The 18,562-nt window shown below is 43.0% G+C and overlaps 1 protein-coding gene across 1 annotated transcript in view; it reads left to right on the top strand.

Annotated features, from left to right (window-relative positions):
• Positions 1-70: 70 nt before the first annotated feature.
• Positions 71-18,562, top strand: part of LOC122936316 — a 41,675-nt gene continuing 23,183 nt past the window's right edge. Inside the window, exons 1-3 of the mRNA XM_044292469.1 lie at positions 71-1,275; positions 2,293-2,481; positions 18,167-18,339. Of these exons, the coding sequence (XP_044148404.1) occupies positions 196-1,275; positions 2,293-2,481; positions 18,167-18,339 (1,442 nt within the window). The 5' untranslated portion in view covers positions 71-195. The remainder of the gene's footprint in view (positions 1,276-2,292; positions 2,482-18,166; positions 18,340-18,562) is intronic.

Genomic DNA, 18,562 nt, shown 5'->3' with positions numbered 1-18,562 from the left:
ACAAATAATGGAGATAGCAGTGTGGTTGTTAACAAAGAAATTTCAGCTTGCGGTGATGAACAAAGTGAAATCAATGTTGGTGACAAATTTAGCTCAGAAAGTGGTATAATCAGCAATGAACAAAGTGCAGTCAATAGAACACAACAGAAGAAATTAAGTAATAGACAAAAGTCCACTGTGAGAAGATCAATAAAGATGATCCGTTCAAAGCGAGGAAAAGCAACTTATGATAAACATAAAAACTTTACTGAAAAAAATGTTAAGACTCTTGGTGTGACATTGGAGAAGACAATGAGTACAGAATCAGATGACTCTCCTCTTGAGGTTAGTATAAAAAAGAAAATTGGAGAAGATTTAACCAATCAAAATCTTCATGTTGACAGTGAAGTACAAAAATGTTTGGCCAATCAGGAATCACCAACATTAGATGCAATCATGATCAGAGCTGGAAAGGAAGCAACCAATCAGGAAACTCATGAACTAATTACAGTTGTGAAGAAGAGAGTCAGTCGTCAGGAAACAATGCTACATAACACACATAAAGTACTTACAGCAATTCAGAAAGCAACACAAGAATTTATGATTGAGGACAAAATTACAGAAAATATACAAGGAATATCCAGTGAAGACATAAAGGAGCAGCAAATAAACAGAGATAGTAGAATGGTACAGAATGAAGGAACAAACCAAAAGACAAAGAAAATAAACACATTATACAGTCAAGTACAGAAGAAAATTAGCAATCACAAATCTAGAGATCAGTTTACAGCAACTGGACCAAGTCCTGAAGATCAGATAGATATACAAAATCTCGTACAAAGTCCCAAAAAAGAACCAAACATTTCTATATGTGAGCCTCAAATAAATTATCCACGAGAATCAGCAAATGTTAAAATACAAATTGATCACAAAGAAGGACAGACAGAAATAACAAAACAAGGATCTACTACTGCCAAAGCATATATGACACCCACTAGCCCACAGAAAGACACTTTTAGCAAACAGAAGGTTACCCTGAATAAAAGAATGCAGAAGACAATGGACAAAGAGAATCCCAAACCCGAAACTCAGAATAAGCAATTTCATCCAATTTCATCCAATAGATTAGAGGAGAGTAGACATAGTGAAACACAAGAGCAAATTAGACCGAGAAAGGAACATAATACTCTGATATCACAGCAAGGTATGAATATATTAAAGATGGACTACAAAAAGCCAGCAGCTGCATCCAGGGACATCCCCCACAGTACCACAGTTGTTGTAGAACATGCAAAGGTAGGTGGGCTTTTAACCTTGCTATTAAAAGTTTGATATCTCTCACTTTATGGTAGGTGGAGAAGATCAGTGGGAGCTGCACAACTGGGCATCTGTCCAACCAAAGTTTTTTTTTCATGATGTCTATTTTTACATAAGCTCTTACGGTACTATATGATATAGACTTCTGCTTGTAAAATACTGTATTTGGGAATTACACGCAGACCTCTTTATTCAAATACTTACAGACGCTTATTCTTTTAAGTCACCTGTATTCTATTATATAGAGATGGTAGAGTAGTAGAGCTGATGATAATATATTGTGCTTAATGTGCTGTAATACATCAATGGCTTGGCTCTATAAATCCATACATTTTAACAGAGCATAATTCAGTAAGTTCAATTACAAATTCAGTACTGCTATATTTGTAGTTAGTAACAATGTGTTAGATTTTTTGATGCTTAGAAGCCTTTCGGTCCTTTTTTTTATCATAGAATAAGAACATAAAACCATTGGTAACCCGATAGATTAGTCTGTTAAGCATCTTATGCCAAAAGCCATTATGTATTTTTAAAGGGAACCTGTCACCATGAAATCTGCAGAAGGCATGTACTAGAGCAGATGGAGCTGAGCAGATTGATATATAGTTTGGTGGGAGAATATTTAATATAAAATGCAATTTATTCATTTAAATCCCTACTTGTTCTGGATTCAGGAGCATGTAGGTGGTCCTGCTCAGTGACAGCCTTACTTAGTATGAGTGTTCATACAGAGACAGGTGTCAGTCATTGTGTAGGACCACTTACCGGGCTCCTAGTGATTAACATAAATTAATAAATGACATGTTATAGTGAATATTCTCCCACAAAACTATATATTAAGCTGCTCAGCTCCTCCTGCTCTATTACAGATTGCACTGCATTATCATGGTGACAGATTCTCTGTATTTTCAATTTGACGTAATCATCATATTAGTGTATAATCATTTTCATTAAAAAAATGCTATATTTTAACAAGTTATTTTTGCATACTTCCAGGCAAAATGCACATCACATGAAGATGTACGAAATGTATGCAGACATTCTCATAGATTTGCTAAATGTCTTCTGGCTGAAGAAGTGGAGACATGGGAGGGTGAGACAAATACAGTTGTAAAAATCACAAGAGAAATGGCAGCCCAAATGTCTTACATGATACAATATTTAGAAAGAAAAGGACCCATAAAGGTACAATACTGTTAAGAGTGGAGTTTGATGATGACTGTTTTGCGGTGAGAATTATGTTTCTTGTATGTTTCCAGTATTGAAGTGTTAATTCAGTAATATAAAAAGTACATTACCCATTAAAGCAGACACGATCATTTTTAATATGTCGCTTTCAGCTCAATTGTGATGAGTGTCATTTAACTTATTGGCCCACATTTACTTATCTTGCTGCACTTGAATTCTGATGTAATTTGCACCAAAATTCAGGGCATCTCATTTTAGACATGTTCATAAAAAAAGCAAGCATAATAAGAATAATCCATTATGTAGGGCCCTCTCGGGTTATTTCTTAGTGAGAAAGGGGTGTGGCATATTATGCAAGGCCATGCAAGGCTTACGATGCACCCTTTTGCACCAGAATTTAATTTTTTTTGCAAACGAAGCCAACCAATAAGTGGTTAAAAGTTGGACAAAAAGCATCAACCAACCTGAGTCACTATAATAAATTTAGGCACGTCTTTGGATAGAGATCGGGGAAGCTGTTCCTTGGTGGTGATAGGTAGGGTTGAGCGAAGCAAGTTTCGGTGAAGAACTTCGGACTTTGATTGTACAACTTGAAAACCATTAAAAAAAAGCAATCTGAAGTTGGCTTTGATACCGACTGGTACCTTGGTACCAAAGCTGACTTCGGATTGCAGTTTTAAAATGGTTTTCAAGTTGTACAATCAAATGCCGAAGTTCTTAATGAATTTCACCTCCGCGCAGCCTATACATTTGAATGCTGTACAGAAACGGGTCTCCTTATAGGATTTAAATTAAGTTTTGACCAAAGCAACTTCAGATCTATGATCTGAAGCGTGCTTCACTGAACCGTAGTGATAGGCCATTGCCTGTATGAGGCTACCAGGCCTATCATAGGTATATTCCAATGTTGGCCTTCAGGTGGCAGCACTGTATTGGAATATACTGAATTTCCTATCCACTAATGTATTCAATTAGTGTATAGGAAAAGCAATCTACATTTCAGAAAGGATTAGTAAATCTGCCCTATTATTTAATTATCAGACAAAGCAAGAGTGAGAGTATGTTCAAATATAGCAGTGGCTGAAAACCTGCCCACCCATTGCAGTCAATTTTAAAGTTAATAGACCAAACTTACCTTCAAAATCATATGGCCATTGGCCAGCTTGGGTGGGCAGAGTTGTGTTACATGCAGCCGCCTCAACTTTAGTGTGCAGTCAAAGGCTTTGTTCGCAACAGAGTTCCTATGCTTTTCCATTACTTTCTGAAATACCTCAGTTTTGCTGTGTAAAAAGAGGGAAACCCAACAAAAGCCCACAAGATGCAGTTTAAGTCAACAGGAACCACAAGGATTTGTTGGGATCTGAAAATGAGGCCATCAAATCTGTTATGGGTCAGTAATGCTAATGTGAACAGAGAAGAAAGTGATAAAATGTAAGGTATTATACAGTTTTGTTTGGAATATTTAAGAAGATTTTTATTTTTTGCTATTATTTACTTAGGATATTTTCACACTAGCGGCAGAACGGATCTGACAGGCTGTTCACCCTGTTGGATCCGTCCTGCCGCTATTTCGTGTGCCGCCGGACCGCCGCTCTGCCCTCATTGACTATAATGGGGACAGGAGTGGAGCTACGTCAATGCATGGCAAAAGGCCGCCGGACTAAAAGTACTGCATGTCTGACTTTTTAGTCCGGCGGCCTCTCACCGCGAACTGCCATGACACACCGGAGCTCCGCCCCGTCCTCACTATAGTCAATGGGGACAGAGCGGCGGTCCGGCGGCACGGCGAAATAGTGGCAGGACGGATCCGACAGGGTGAACCTGTCTTATCCGCCCTGCCGCTAGTGTGAAAGTACCCTTACACAGCACCACCATATTCCACAGAACTTTATAGACATTATAATCACTCACTGTCCCCATAATCTAAGTTCCCTATCAGTCTTTGGAGAGTGGGAGGAAATCAAAGTGCTCAGAGGAAACCCACACAAACACAGGGAGAACATACAAACTCCATGCAGATGTTATCCTTGGTCAGACTTGAACCTAGAACCCCATGCTGCCCAAGGTCCAAGATTTATGTATGACATGGCTGAGTCAATTGTTGCCCCCTAATCAGCCAACTTGAAGATAACATTTAAAGGGGTTGTCCGGGTTCAGAGCTGAACCCGGACATACCCTTATTTTCACCCCGGCAGCCCTCCTGAGCCTGGCATCGGAGCATCTCATGCTCCGATGCGCTCCCGTGCCCTGTGCTAGATCGCGCAGGGCACAGGCTCTTGTGTTTACAATAACACACTGCCGGGCGGTAACTTCCGCCCAGCAGTGTGTTCGGTGACGTCACCGGCTCTGAGGGGCGGGCTTTAGCTCTGCCCTAGCCGTTTTACTGGCTAGGGCAGAGCCAAATCCCGCCCATCAGTGCCGGTGACGTCACCGGGCTGCCTGTCAGCCCCATAGAGAGCCCGGTATGTCACCGGAACTCTGAAAAATGCCTTTGCCCTGCGCGATTTAGCGCAGGGCAAAGGAGAGCATCGGAGCATGAACTGCTCCGATGCTCATGTCAGGGGGGCTGCCGGGGTGAAAATGGAGGGATGTCCAGGTTCAGCTCTGAACCTGGACAACCCCTTTAAGAGGGTTGCATTTTAGGTGGAAAGACTGATTGTGATAGAATAAAAATGACAAATTCTGTCTTGCTCATGTTAAATAGATAAAGAAAGGAAGATAACCAAGATCACCAAGTCACTATTTGTGGATTGACTGGAAGGTGGCATGAGCGAAAGATGTTTGATATATTTAGACACTATAATACTAATAATAGCAAATTATTAAAACAGGTTACTATTAGAGATGAGTGAAGTTTTCAAAAATTGTAATTTGAATGATTTTTTATGATGCATCAGGCACCAGTGTGTGGAAATCCTGGCTAATACACAGCTGATTCATCTTTGGAAAGGGGTAACTATGCCCCCGTCGCACTAAACACCCACTCTAATGCCACACTATTGGCCGGGCAGGAAAGCTTGTCCATAGCAAACTTGGCCGTGGACACAATTCAAGTTTGGCTGCAGGTAGTACTCCAGGGCATTTCGGATCTGGGGTGACAGGGTTCACTCCAAGTATGCTACCACCTTCTGGTTTAGGTTCTGCTCCATGTCCTGCTGCTGGCTGGTTTCTTCAGGAGGTGGGTGAAGAAACTTGCTCATCAGAGACTCGAGACTAAAGTTGCTGCTGATGGAGCTGGTGCTGCTCCTGCACCCCACTCTTACCCCTCCTCCAGCAGTCATGGCAGCGGAGCGTGAGCTCAGATGGTCCCCCCAGTAAGACCTTCTTGAGGACGAGCGCTGGTGCACATAGGCAGCAACCAACTTACTACATAAGATGTCTCGATAGTCGTTTAGCAAAGGCCCCCATTTTGGCCCGGTAGCGAGGGTCTAACATCGAGGAGAGCCAGAAGTTATCCCTCTGCTGAATAGTGATAATGCAACTGTCACTACACAAGAAACTCAGCACCTCATCCTCCTCGTCCTCCAGTTCATCCACCACAAGGCTCAGGTGGCCGTAATATGTAGACACCACGTCACCTGTCCCCTGGCAAGCCAGATTTATCAGCATCTGCCCCAGGACATGAAGGAGTGGAATGACAATATTCATCACGTAGTCCTTGTGACTGACAAATAAAGTGGTCTCCTCAAAGGGCCTGAGCAAACGGCAGGTGTCACGCATGAGCTGCCACTGGCTAACGTCGAAGTTACACCTGCATCATCAAGAAATCACTCATGGCCTGCCTCTGCTCATATATATGGTCCAACATGTGGAGGGTGGTGTTCCAACATGTGGAAACATCACATATGAGGAGATGTTGAGGACAACCATCCTGCCTTTGAAGCTCAAGGATGGCATGTTTTGCACAGTAAGAGTGGCTGAAGTGCATGCACAGTTTCCTGGCTATTTTCAAGACGTCTTGCAGTTGGGTGGAAGACTTCAGGAAGCAGGTACCATGGTTCTGATCTTCAGTTGACCAGGATTTGATTTATTGATGAAGGGCGGTTCCTCCCTGGTGTGACTCCGTTTGCCCAGGCTGGCCAGGTGCAGAACAGCGTGACAATGTGCTCTGCATAGGTGGTATGCTGAAGCACCACTCAGAACTGTGTCTACAGTGGAGGCTGAGGACAAGATGGAGGATGAGGAGGACATTGGCGCCAGAATCATAGTATGATAACGCAGAGGCAGCATTACCATCACCTGGCAAGTTGCAGGTGTGTCTGGGCAGGAACCACATTTACCCAGTGGGCTGTAAAGGACATATAGCGTCCTTGACCATAGTTACAGCTTCACACGTCGGCACTGCCATGATCTGTACTAGACACCGACAGGCTCAAGGACTGGCCCACCTTCTGCTGTACGTACGTATTCAGGGCTGGTACAGCTTTTTTAGAGGAGTAGTGATGGCTTGGGACTCTCCACCGTGGCTTGGCACAAGCCATCAGTTTTCTGAAATGTGCAGTGTCCACCACATGCTGTAGTACCAGCAGTTTGGCCAGGAACACATTCAGCTTCTGCGTCGTTAGATGAGTGAGGTGGGGGAGCATTGACTGCTGTAGAAGGGGTGCTGGGAGATGTGTCAGGCTATACCACTACATTAGCTCCATGGTTTTCCCAGGCCACTTTATGGTGATGCTTCATGTGTAGATGCAGGACCACTGTGCGAACATTGGCACCCTGGCCGCGCTTCATCTTCTGCCCACACATCCTACATACGACCACAGTGGCAGCCTCAAGCGACTCAAAAATTCCCACACTGGCGAGTATGGCATTTTACCCCTGTGACGAGTGCCACTGCCTCTATGAAACTGTGCACTGGTAGTTGTTTCCGGACAGGTAGGCTCATGAGTAGCAGACGGTCTGCCCCAGACACACTGCTGCCACCCTGCTGATTATGGCCTCGCTTGTCTCGCTCAGCCGCACGCAGCCATCCTGCCTCTGTCTCATGGGCAAGCTGCCACCCTCACCCCTGATGAAGATGATGATAAAGCCCCCTCTTCATCTGGCTCCCACGTGTGATCGGCTACATCATCATCCATTACTTGCTGCTGACTGTCTTCAATAATATCTTCCTAACTGAAAAGCGGAGCAGAGCCGGCAGCATACATTACTTGCCTAGCAGAAAGAGCAGCAAAGGAAAGAGGCAGGTTCAGAACAGGTGAGTGCACAGACCTTGTTCCTGGGCTATACCAACCTGGCTGTGGGTGTCTGAAGTCAGTTAAGATGATGTTGAAGACCAAGTCAACCATTCCAGGATAGCAAGATTGGTTGTCAAAATACGACCGCTGGATGGCTGGCAGTTCCGGTCTGTTGCGGCTGCTGCTACCACTACCCCCCTTCTTCTGCTGCTACTTCTGCTGGCTGCAGCAACTGACTTTTCCTTTGGAGGGCCCTGGCAACTGTTGGACATACTGTTACACTAACTGTATATGTAAAATATGTTATTCAATGTCAATGTGGACACCCCACTAGCATTAGAAGACAGCTTATTCACCCCAATTTGAGAATCAAGGCCTAATAGATTTGCTTATGTATTAAACCAGGTGGACACCTCAATAGTAGTAGACCTAGTGTTTTAAAATGTGAATTTAAAAGATTTGAGAATGAATAAGCTAAGTGAATAAATATATTTACTGAGTGTGATTAAATATAAGCGAACACAGACAAATCACATACTCAATAATAAAAAGTAAATACATCACTAGCTTAAATATGAGTTGAGACTCTGTTGTTCATGCTCTAACACATGGCTGTCTACCACGCTATAACACATAACTCACACCCCAGGGTATACAAAATATAGGGCAATCGATACTTACATTTTATCCAGGATGAAGTTCTAGGTGGAGTCCCCTGAATGTATGTGTGTCAGAGTCTAAACCTTTAACCTTTTAGCCCCTCCTCCAGTGAGCAGCACGCATGTCTCTGAGATCACTCAGGAATGTGGTCTTATCAGCACAATGGGGGATGGGTACTACATTAGAAGACACATCATTACACAGAATGGTAATAATGAAAGGGAACTGAATTAAAGGGACAGAACCAAACAGTCCCTAAAAATACTGTTAAAATACAACTAGACAGCCTATTCAGCTCAGTTTGAAAATCAAGGCCTAATAGAATACCTTATGTATTAAACAAAGTGGACAGTAGAGTTTAATTTGATAGCTCTGTGCCCTATACAGCGATTGATTCAAACTGCACTGTCTCCTATAGATCCCTTCAGTTTCAGATTACAGTCCTTGCACTGTCCCTGCAGTCTCCCTATACTCACCCTATGCTCTCCCTACAGTGTGTAAAAACACTCCTTACAATCTCCCTACACTGTCCCTACACACTCCCTATCCAATATTCCACAATTAAAAGCTGTCCCTAGTGCTTGTAACATCTCTCCCTATGCTCAGCTCACAGTGAAATGGCTTAGACTGTGCGGAATGAGGCTTTTAAAGGGCTGTAACATCATAGGGTCTGGCTAGCTGATGATTTGCTGTCTGCACTGCATTATGGGTGATTTCGCATTCCCGGGCTTCTAACTTTGTAACATGTGTAGCGACCATTTTAGGGAAAAAAACTATTTGTTACTATGAAGCATGAGGAAACTTGTATTCGTTGCGAAACAAATTTTTCCTAAACTTTGGATTGAATTCCACTTCGGATGCTTCCATTCGCTCAACACTAGTTACTATGATGGTCCAACTGACCAGTGAACAGCTATTATTGCCAGGGGCAAGGATGTGTGGCTATACATATTTCCTGCTGCCAGGGGAATTGCTGTGCCAAAACATCCAGGGCTTGGCTCCAGGATGTTTTGCCCAGGGCCCTGAATATAGTGGCCAAAGCAATCACAACTGTGTTGTCATCTCAGAATAGTGAATAAGCCAACAGGGCACGAGAGCCAATGGGTCCTGTCCAGACCATTCACTCGTATGCCACCAGGGCCAACACCTATTAGCAGTAGAATGGCACAGGCAATCACAAAGTGATAACGTCATCACGATTGCCTGTGCTGGGGTGCAGCCAACTCAGACCTATAGGCTGGAATAGGCTTGTGGCCTGCATTGCAGGCATCAGCATGGAGCAGGAATCAGGGGAGTATTTCGAGTTTTTTCTACTTTGCCAGTATGGGGGAACATACTAATGGGGCCCTATAGGGCATTGTCATAATTACTAGGGCCACTAAAGGAGGTATTATAACTATTGGGGACACTAGGGGGCATTATAACTACTGGAGGGACTACGAGGGGCATTATACTTTCTAGAGGTACTATAGGGGCTTTACAACTACTGGGGGCACTATAAGGGGCCTTATTACTAGTGTGGTCATTATAGAGGGATCTTTTTTCTACATGGGGCACTATACAGGGTCTTTATTACTACTATGGTGTTTTATAGGGGGATTTATTACTACTGGGGGCTCTATAGGAGGCCATATAGGGGGGCTTTATTACTTCTGGGATCACTATGAGGGCATTATTAATACTGAGCATACTGTGGATGACATTATTACTATTGAACATAATATTGAGAGCGCTACTGCTAACAGAGGCACTCTCAGAGAGCATTATAATTGGGGCCACTGCAGGGGGCACTATTACAAATGAAGGCACTAGGGGATAGAATTATTACTATTGGTGAGACATTTGGAAACTTCAATAAACAAGTCGGCACTACCTTCTTCTGCTCCAATCACTGCAATACCATCAAACTCTCTGAAACTTGTCCAGGGACGGCAAGCAATGGATAAGTGGTGCTCTGCATCAAATACTTCACATTCTAATCTTCAAAAGAATGAAACAATGTGGCACTCACCATAAAAACCTTTCTTTATTCATAAATTCATAAAATACATAGGCTTGAAAGTGCATGATGCCAAACAGAGGCAACAGCCGTTTCGCACTGACTGTGCCTTCACAGGCCTCCACACATGAAGCTGGGTTTGTCTTAATTATACACACCTTACTCTGACATCACTTCATGTCCTTAAAAAGTGAACATACAGGTGAAACCCGAAAAATTATTTGTTATAATCTGGATGATTATGGCTTACAGCTTATGAAACCCCAAAGACACAATTTTGAGGTACCCTATGCTCAGGGGTAGAGTTGAGCGAACACCTGGATGTTCGGGTTCGAGAAGTTCGGCCGAACTTCCCGAAAATGTTCGGGTTCGGGATCCGAACCCGATCCGAACTTCGTCCCGAACCCGAACCCCATTGAAGTCAATGGGGACCCGAACTTTTCGGCACTAAAAAGGCTGTAAAACAGCCCAGGAAAGGGCTAGAGGGCTGCAAAAGGCAGCAACATGTAGGTAAATCCCCTGCAAACAAATGTCGATAGGGAAATGAATTAAAATAAAAATTAAACAAATAAAAATTAACCAAAATCAATTGGAGAGAGGTCCCATAGCAGAGAATCTGGCTTCCCGTCACCCACCACTGGAACAGTCCATTCTCAGATATTTAGGCCCCGGAACCCAGGCAGAGGAGAGAGGTCCCGTAACAGAGAATCTGGCTTCATGTCAGCAGAGAATTAGTCTGCATGTCATAGCAGAGAATGAGGCTTCACGTCAGCCACCACTGCAACAGTCCATTGGCATATATTTAGGCCCAGCACCTAGGCAGAGGAGAGAGGTCCCGTAACAGACAATCTGGCTTCATGTCAGCAGAGAATTAGTCTGCATGTCATAGCAGAGAATGAGGCTTCACGTCACCCACCACTGTAAGAGTCCATTTTCATAAATTTAGGCCCAGCACCCAGGCAGAGGAGAGAGGTCCAGTAACAGAGGATCTGGCTTCATGTCAGCAGAGAATTAGTCTGCATGTCATAGCAGAGAATGAGGCTTCACCTCAGCCACCACTGCAACAGTCCATTGGCATATATTTAGGCCCAGCACCCAGGCAGAGGAGAGAGGTCCCGTAACAGACAATCTGGCTTCATGTCAGCAGAGAATCAGTCTGCATGTCATAGCAGAGAATGAGGCTTCACGTCAGCCACCACTGCAACAGTCCATTGGCATATATTTAGGCCCAGCACCCAGGCAGAGGAGAGAGGTCCCGTAACAGACAATCTGGCTTCATGTCAGCAGAGAATCAGTCTTCATGTCATAGCAGAGAATCAGGCTTCACGTCACCCACCACTGTAAGAGTCCATTTTCATAAGTTTAGGCCCAGCACCCAGGCAGAGGAGAGAGGTCCCGTAACAGACAATCTGGCTTCATGTCAGCAGAGAATTAGTCTGCATGTCATAGCAGAGAATGAGGCTTCACGTCAGCCACCACTGCAACAGTCCATTGGCATATATTTAGGCCCAGCACCCAGGCAGAGGAGAGAGGTCCCGTAACAGACAATCTGGCTTCATGTCAGCAGAGAATCAGTCTTCATGTCATAGCAGAGAATCAGGCTTCACGTCACCCACCACTGTAAGAGTCCATTCTCATAAGTTTAGGCCCAGCACCCAGGCAGAGGAGAGAGGTCCCGTAACAGAGAATCTGGCTTCATGTCAGCAGAGAATTAGTCTGCATGTCATAGCAGAGAATGAGGCTTCACGTCAGCCACCACTGCAACAGTCCATTGGCATATATTTAGGCCCAGCACCCAGGCAGAGGAGAGAGGTCCCGTAACAGACAATCTGGCGTCATGTCAGCAGAGAATTAGTCTGCATGTCATAGCAGAGAATGAGGCTTCACGTCACCCACCACTGTAAGAGTCCATTTTCATAAATTTAGGCCCAGCACCCAGGCAGAGGAGAGAGGTCCCGTAACAGAGGATCTGGCTTCATGTCAGCAGAGAATTAGTCTGCATGTCATAGCAGAGAATGAGGCTTCACGTCAGCCACCACTGCAACAGTCCATTGGCATATATTTAGGCCCAGCACCCAGGCAGAGGAGAGAGGTCCCGTAACAGACAATCTGGCTTCATGTCAGCAGAGAATCAGTCTGCATGTCATAGCAGAGAATGAGGCTTCACGTCAGCCACCACTGCAACAGTCCATTGGCATATATTTAGGCCCAGCACCCAGGCAGAGGAGAGAGGTCCCGTAACAGACAATCTGGCTTCATGTCAGCAGAGAATCAGTCTTCATGTCATAGCAGAGAATCAGGCTTCACGTCACCCACCACTGTAAGAGTCAATTTTCATAAGTTTAGGCCCAGCACAAAACAGGGTCAGATTGTTCTGCCAGTGCAAGGTTCAAACCTTTAAACAGTGCTGTTACAGAGTCCTCATCCAAAATTCTGTTAGTTTTACCATATATGGACCTGATACTGAATCCTGAGAGACTATCATCTCCAGATACTTGTTTCCTTTTTCTGTTGGATCTTCTGGGCTGCATGCTGCCCACGCCCCAACTGATACGTTTCCTAAAGGCATTGGGTTTTCATCTTCATTATTATTGTATCTATTTGTTTGTCCATTTAAATCTTCTGAAGCACTGGAGTCAGATTCAGATGTCCAGTAATCATATGCTTGTCTCCTTCTCTGGGTTTTGCATTGTTTTTTATTCTAATCAAAAACACTATTAGTATCAAAGTCCTGTTTATCATGCAGAAATGTATCCATTTTTCGTTCTTATATTTCTGCTTGGATCAGAATCAATTTTTTATTATTTTTTTTAAAAAAATCTTGCATTTTGTTTTCTGTCACTCTCTTTTACAGAGTTTTCACTTTATTCAGCTCCTTTGTTACTTGCTCATAGGCCACTTTCACACGAGCGAGTTGTATAAGAAAGCTCCCGTCCTGAACTCCAAGAACTGCCAGGGTCGCATAGCATTATATTGATTAATGATGCTATGTAACCCTTAGGCCCCTTGCAGACGAGCGTGTCCAGATAACCCGCACGAGTAGGTACCCAATTGCAGTCAGTTTTGACTGCGATTGCGTTCTGTTGTTCAGTTTTTATCGCGCGGATGCAATGTGTTTTGTACGGTCGTGATAAAAAACTGACTGTGGTACCCAGACCCGAATTTCTTCACAGAAGTTCAGGTTTGGGTTCAAGATTGTGTAGATTGTATTATTTCCCTTTATAACATGGTTATAAGGGAAAATAATAGCATTTTGAATACAGAATGCATAGTACAATAGGGCTGGAGGGGTTAAAAAAAAATGTAAAAAAATTTAACTCACCTTAATCCACTTGTTCGCGCACTCTTCTGTCTTCTTCTTTGAGGAATAGGACCTTTGATGATATCACTGCGCTCATCACATGGTCCATCACACGATCCTTTACCAGGGTGATGGGTCATGTGATGGACCATGTGATGAGCATAATGACGTCACCACAGGTCCTTTTCCTGTGCACAGCAAAGATGAAGACAGAAGAGAAGCCGGGCTGCTCGAAAATGTGGATTAGGGTGAGTTAAATTATTTTTTATATTTTTTTAACCTCTCCAGCCCTATTGTACTATGCATTCTGTATTAGGAATGCTATTATTTTCCCCTTATAATCATGTTATAAGGGAAAATAATAATGATCGGGTCCCCATCCCGATCGTCTGCTAGCAACCGTGCGTGAAAATCGCACCGCATCCGCACTTGCTTTGATTTTCACGCAGCCCCATTCACTTCTAAGGGGCCTGCGTTGCGTGAAAAACGCACAATATAGAGCATGCTGAGATTTTCACGCAACGCACAAGTGATGCGTGAAAATCACCACTCATGTGCACAGCCCCATAGAAATTAATATGTCCGGATTCAGTGCGGGTGCAATGCGTTCACCTCACTCATCGCACACGCGTGGAAATCTCGCCCGTGTGAAAGGGGCCTTAGAGGTCTGGAATGTATTGGATAACACTGAAATAATGCTGTCACTGTTATCCAATACATTCCAGAACTGTAAGTGTTACATAGCATCATAAATCAATATGATGTTATGCGACCCCGGCAGTGCTGGAAGTTCAGGACAGGAGCTGTGTTATACTCACTGAGTCCGGAGTGTAAAACTCGCTCGTGTGAAAGCAGCCATACTCTGTCTTGTTATTTTCTAATAGAAGGTGTGTAAAATAAGTGAGTGTTCCAAATCAAATTTGTTACATTCTTCCACGAATTATATGTTGTCCTCATACTGGGCGGTGTCCTTATATACGTGTAATCCTCTTGGAACGCAATTACATTCCACATAAGATTTCAGAGAATTGATTGTCCAGAAAAGATGCACCTCACGTTCTGTTAGTTGTGATATTTTCAATTCTAGTGACTTAGTGCTCAAGACTTGCAAAAACTGACTTTTGCAAAAAACTATTACTATAGGGGGACTTTCTGTATTACTCTATTATTTCTGCAGTATAGTATTTGTGGGGCATTTGGGAGCATAGCAGGCACAGAATTAGTGTAGGAGCAGGAAAATACTGTACGAGCACCGGAATGGGGAGTATTATGGAAAATTGCGTAACCAAAGGCAAACCCTACAAAGACAAAACATGGCTGAAAGAAGTTGTCATGGTAGGCTGAATGGAGAACATGAGGAAAGAGAACATGTATAATCAGAGGAGACGTCACTGGATATAAGACGTATGTAGTGCTGTATACTCCTGCCTGAGAGCATTAAATGTAATGTCCATCCAAATATACCTATAGCACTAGGGCTGGAGAGGAGGGTTAGAATGAGAATTTGGTACACAACCATTGGGACTTGGGCCCTGGATCTTTTGAGCCCTGCAATGCCCCTACCTGCAGCAGTGGAGATGTAGCATTCCATTCCATTCATTCAATTGAATTCCTGACTACAGGGAGTGCAGAATTATTAGGCAAATGAGTATTTTGACCACATCATCCTCTTTATGCATGTTGTCTTACTCCAAGCTGTATAGGCTCGAAAGCCTACTACCAATTAAGCATATTAGGTGATGTGCATCTCTGTAAAGAGAAGGGGTGTGGTCTAATGACATCAACACCCTATATCAGGTGTGCATAATTATTAGGCAACTTCCTTTCCTTTGGCAAAATGGGTCAAAAGAAGGACTTGACAGGCTCAGAAAAGTCAAAAATAGTGAGATATCTTGCAGAGGGATGCAGCACTCTTAAAATTGCTAAGCTTCTAAAGCGTGATCATCGAACAATCAAGCGTTTCATTCAAAATAGTCAACAGGGTCGCAAGAAGAGTGTGGAAAAACCAAGGCGCAAAATAACTGCCCATGAACTGAGAAAAGTCAAGCGTGCAGCTGCCAAGATGCCACTTGTCACCAGTTTGGCCATATTTCAGAGCTGCAACATCACTGGAGTGCCCAAAAGCACAAGGTGTGCAATACTCAGAGACATGGCCAAGGTAAAAAAGGCTGAAAGACGACACACAAGCTGAAACGTCAAGACTGGGCCAAGAAATATCTCAAGACTGATTTTTCTAAGGTTTTATGGACTGATGAAATGAGAGTGAGTCTTGATGGGCCAGATGGATGGGCCCGTGGCTGGATTGGTAAAGGGCAGAGAGCTCCAGTCCGACTCAGTCGCCAGCAAGGTGGAGGTGGAGTACTGGTTTGGGCTGGTATCATCAAAGATGAGCTTGTGGGGCCTTTTCGCGTTGAGGATGGAGTCAAGCTCAACTCCCAGTCCTACTGCCAGTTTCTGGAAGACACCTTCTTCAAGCAGTGGTACAGGAAGAAGTCTGCATCCTTCAAGAAAAAGATGATTTTCATGCAGGACAATGCTCCATCACACGCGTCCAAGTACTCCACAGCGTGGCTGGCAAGAAGGGGTATAAAAGAAGAAAATCTAATGACATGGCCTCCTTGTTCACCTGATCTGAACCCCATTGAGAACCTGTGGTCCATCATCAAATGTGAGATTTACAAGGAGGGAAAACAGTACACCTCTCTGAACAGTGTCTGGGAGGCTGTGGTTGCTGCTGCACGCAATGTTGATGGTGAACAGATCAAAACACTGACAGAATCCATGGATGGCAGGCTTTTGAGTGTCCTTGCAAAGAAAGGTGGCTATATTGGTCACTGATTTGTTTTTGTTTTGTTTTTGAATGTCAGAAATGTATATTTGTGAATGTTGAGATGTTATATTGGTTTCACTGGTAAAAATAAATAATTGAAATGGGTATATATTTGTTTTTTGTTAAGTTGCCTAATAATTATGCACAGTAATAGTCACCTGCACACACAGATATCCCCCTAAAATAGCTAAAACTAAAAACAAACTAAAAACTACTTCCAAAAATATTCAGCTTTGATATTAATGAGTTTTTTGGGTTCATTGAGAACATGGTTGTTGTTCAATAATAAAATTAATCCTCAAAAATACAACTTGCCTAATAATTCTGCACTCCCTGTATGTATTGCATGTAAAGGCTAGATGAGTCCATATGGCCTAAATAGAAATCACACTTGTAAATACATATGGACTCATTCCATGCTTTGAGTTATTAGTATTGAGGCTGATCAGAAAAAAATATATGATGGCACAACATAGAAAAGGATAGGAAATATATTCATGTGAAACCAAAAATATATATAAACTGGCACCAGTAGAACTGGCTTAGTTGCCCATAGCAACCAATCAGATTCCACCTTTCATTTTTCACGGCTCCTTTGGGAAATGAAAGGTGGAATCTGATTGGTTGCTATGGGCAACTAAGCCAGTTCTACTTTACACCAGTTTGATAAATCTCCCCCTAAGTAGTGTAAAACATTATTTTCTCATTCACAGAAAAAAGTCAGATCGTTCTTATCTGCAAGAACAGACATGTGAGCCTGGTACGGCCCCATAGGTTTCCTGATGCAGTTATAGACGCTAAAACCAGGAGTGAATTCAAAAAGAGAGGAGAAGTCATATCTGTCCTTTATACATTATCTCTTTCTATGCTCCACTCCTAATTTTGGCTTCCAAAACTGCATCAGGAAGCCTGACCGTGTGGCCGTACCCTTACAGAATTAAGATTGCTGGACGATCGTACAATTATTGAGCAAATTAAGGTCTATAGCTAGCTTTAGGCTTCATTGCAAGCATAGACACAAGGCACAGACACTCAATAGGTCACCGACTTTAGTATTTTAAACTACATTTAAGGCCTTACAGTATTCGCACATCTGTGCCCGCAAAGAATGGGCACAATAGACCATTATGTCCATATTGCTTCCAAAGGAGCTACATGTGTCCTTTTGTTACATGTTTGACAACCATTTTTCTTGTCTGGTAAAAACAATGGTTTTCTAGTTTCTCTCTCTCTTTTTTTTTGCTTAGTAAAGGATCTGTGAAAAACAGATCGCAATCTCTTTATTTCCCCTCACTCCCGTAGACTTGAATGGTGAGTCTGATCCACAAAATCGGAACCAAAATGAGACATTCATTGGGGGAGATTTATCAAAACGGGTGTAAAACTGGTTTAGTTGCCCATTTCATTTTTAAGAGCTCCTTTGGAAAACTGAAAGATGCCACCTGATTGCGCTAATTTTGATAAATCTCCGCCATTGAGTTTCTTGGATCAGGCATGGATGTGAATAGCCCCATTGACTTGTGCAATCCATTTTTATGGAAGAGAAAAATGGTTGTGTAAATAAGCCCTTACAAGCATCTTACTTATGCTTAGAAGACCTTCCAACTTTCTTGCATGCAGCAATGTGCTGTGAATGGCTTGCCGTGACTCTCACTTATGCATGTCTAATTATAATGTGCAAAACTTAAAAAAATGGTGTCAATTTTTTAACATAGAGTTCAGAACAGTTCATTGCTTCTGCTAAATATATAGCTACACTTGGGCAGACCTTTGTCAAGTTTATTGGAATAATGGCTAAAAACTGCGCAGACGAGAGAAATACACGTGGGCTGCTATGTGGTATGGAACAGGTACAAACTCTTAGCAATCAACTCAGCATCATTTCAAGGTATAATAATGTTCATTTTATTTTCAAGTTATTTTAGAATTTTTCAGAATGTGATGAGTTTTTAAAGAGCTGGAAAGCTTAATAGATTTTCTGTATTAAGTTTTTCACTGATATAGTAATAATAGTTTTTATAGGTCATGAGTATCTGATAGGTGAGGGTCTGACACCTGAAACCCCCGCTGATCAGCTGTTTGAGAAGGCATCCCTCAGTTCACCAACCACA

Source organism: Bufo gargarizans, chromosome 4 (assembly GCF_014858855.1).
Source record: "Bufo gargarizans isolate SCDJY-AF-19 chromosome 4, ASM1485885v1, whole genome shotgun sequence".
NCBI lineage: Eukaryota > Metazoa > Chordata > Amphibia > Anura > Bufonidae > Bufo > Bufo gargarizans.
This window is presented reverse-complemented; position numbering and strand designations above follow the sequence as displayed.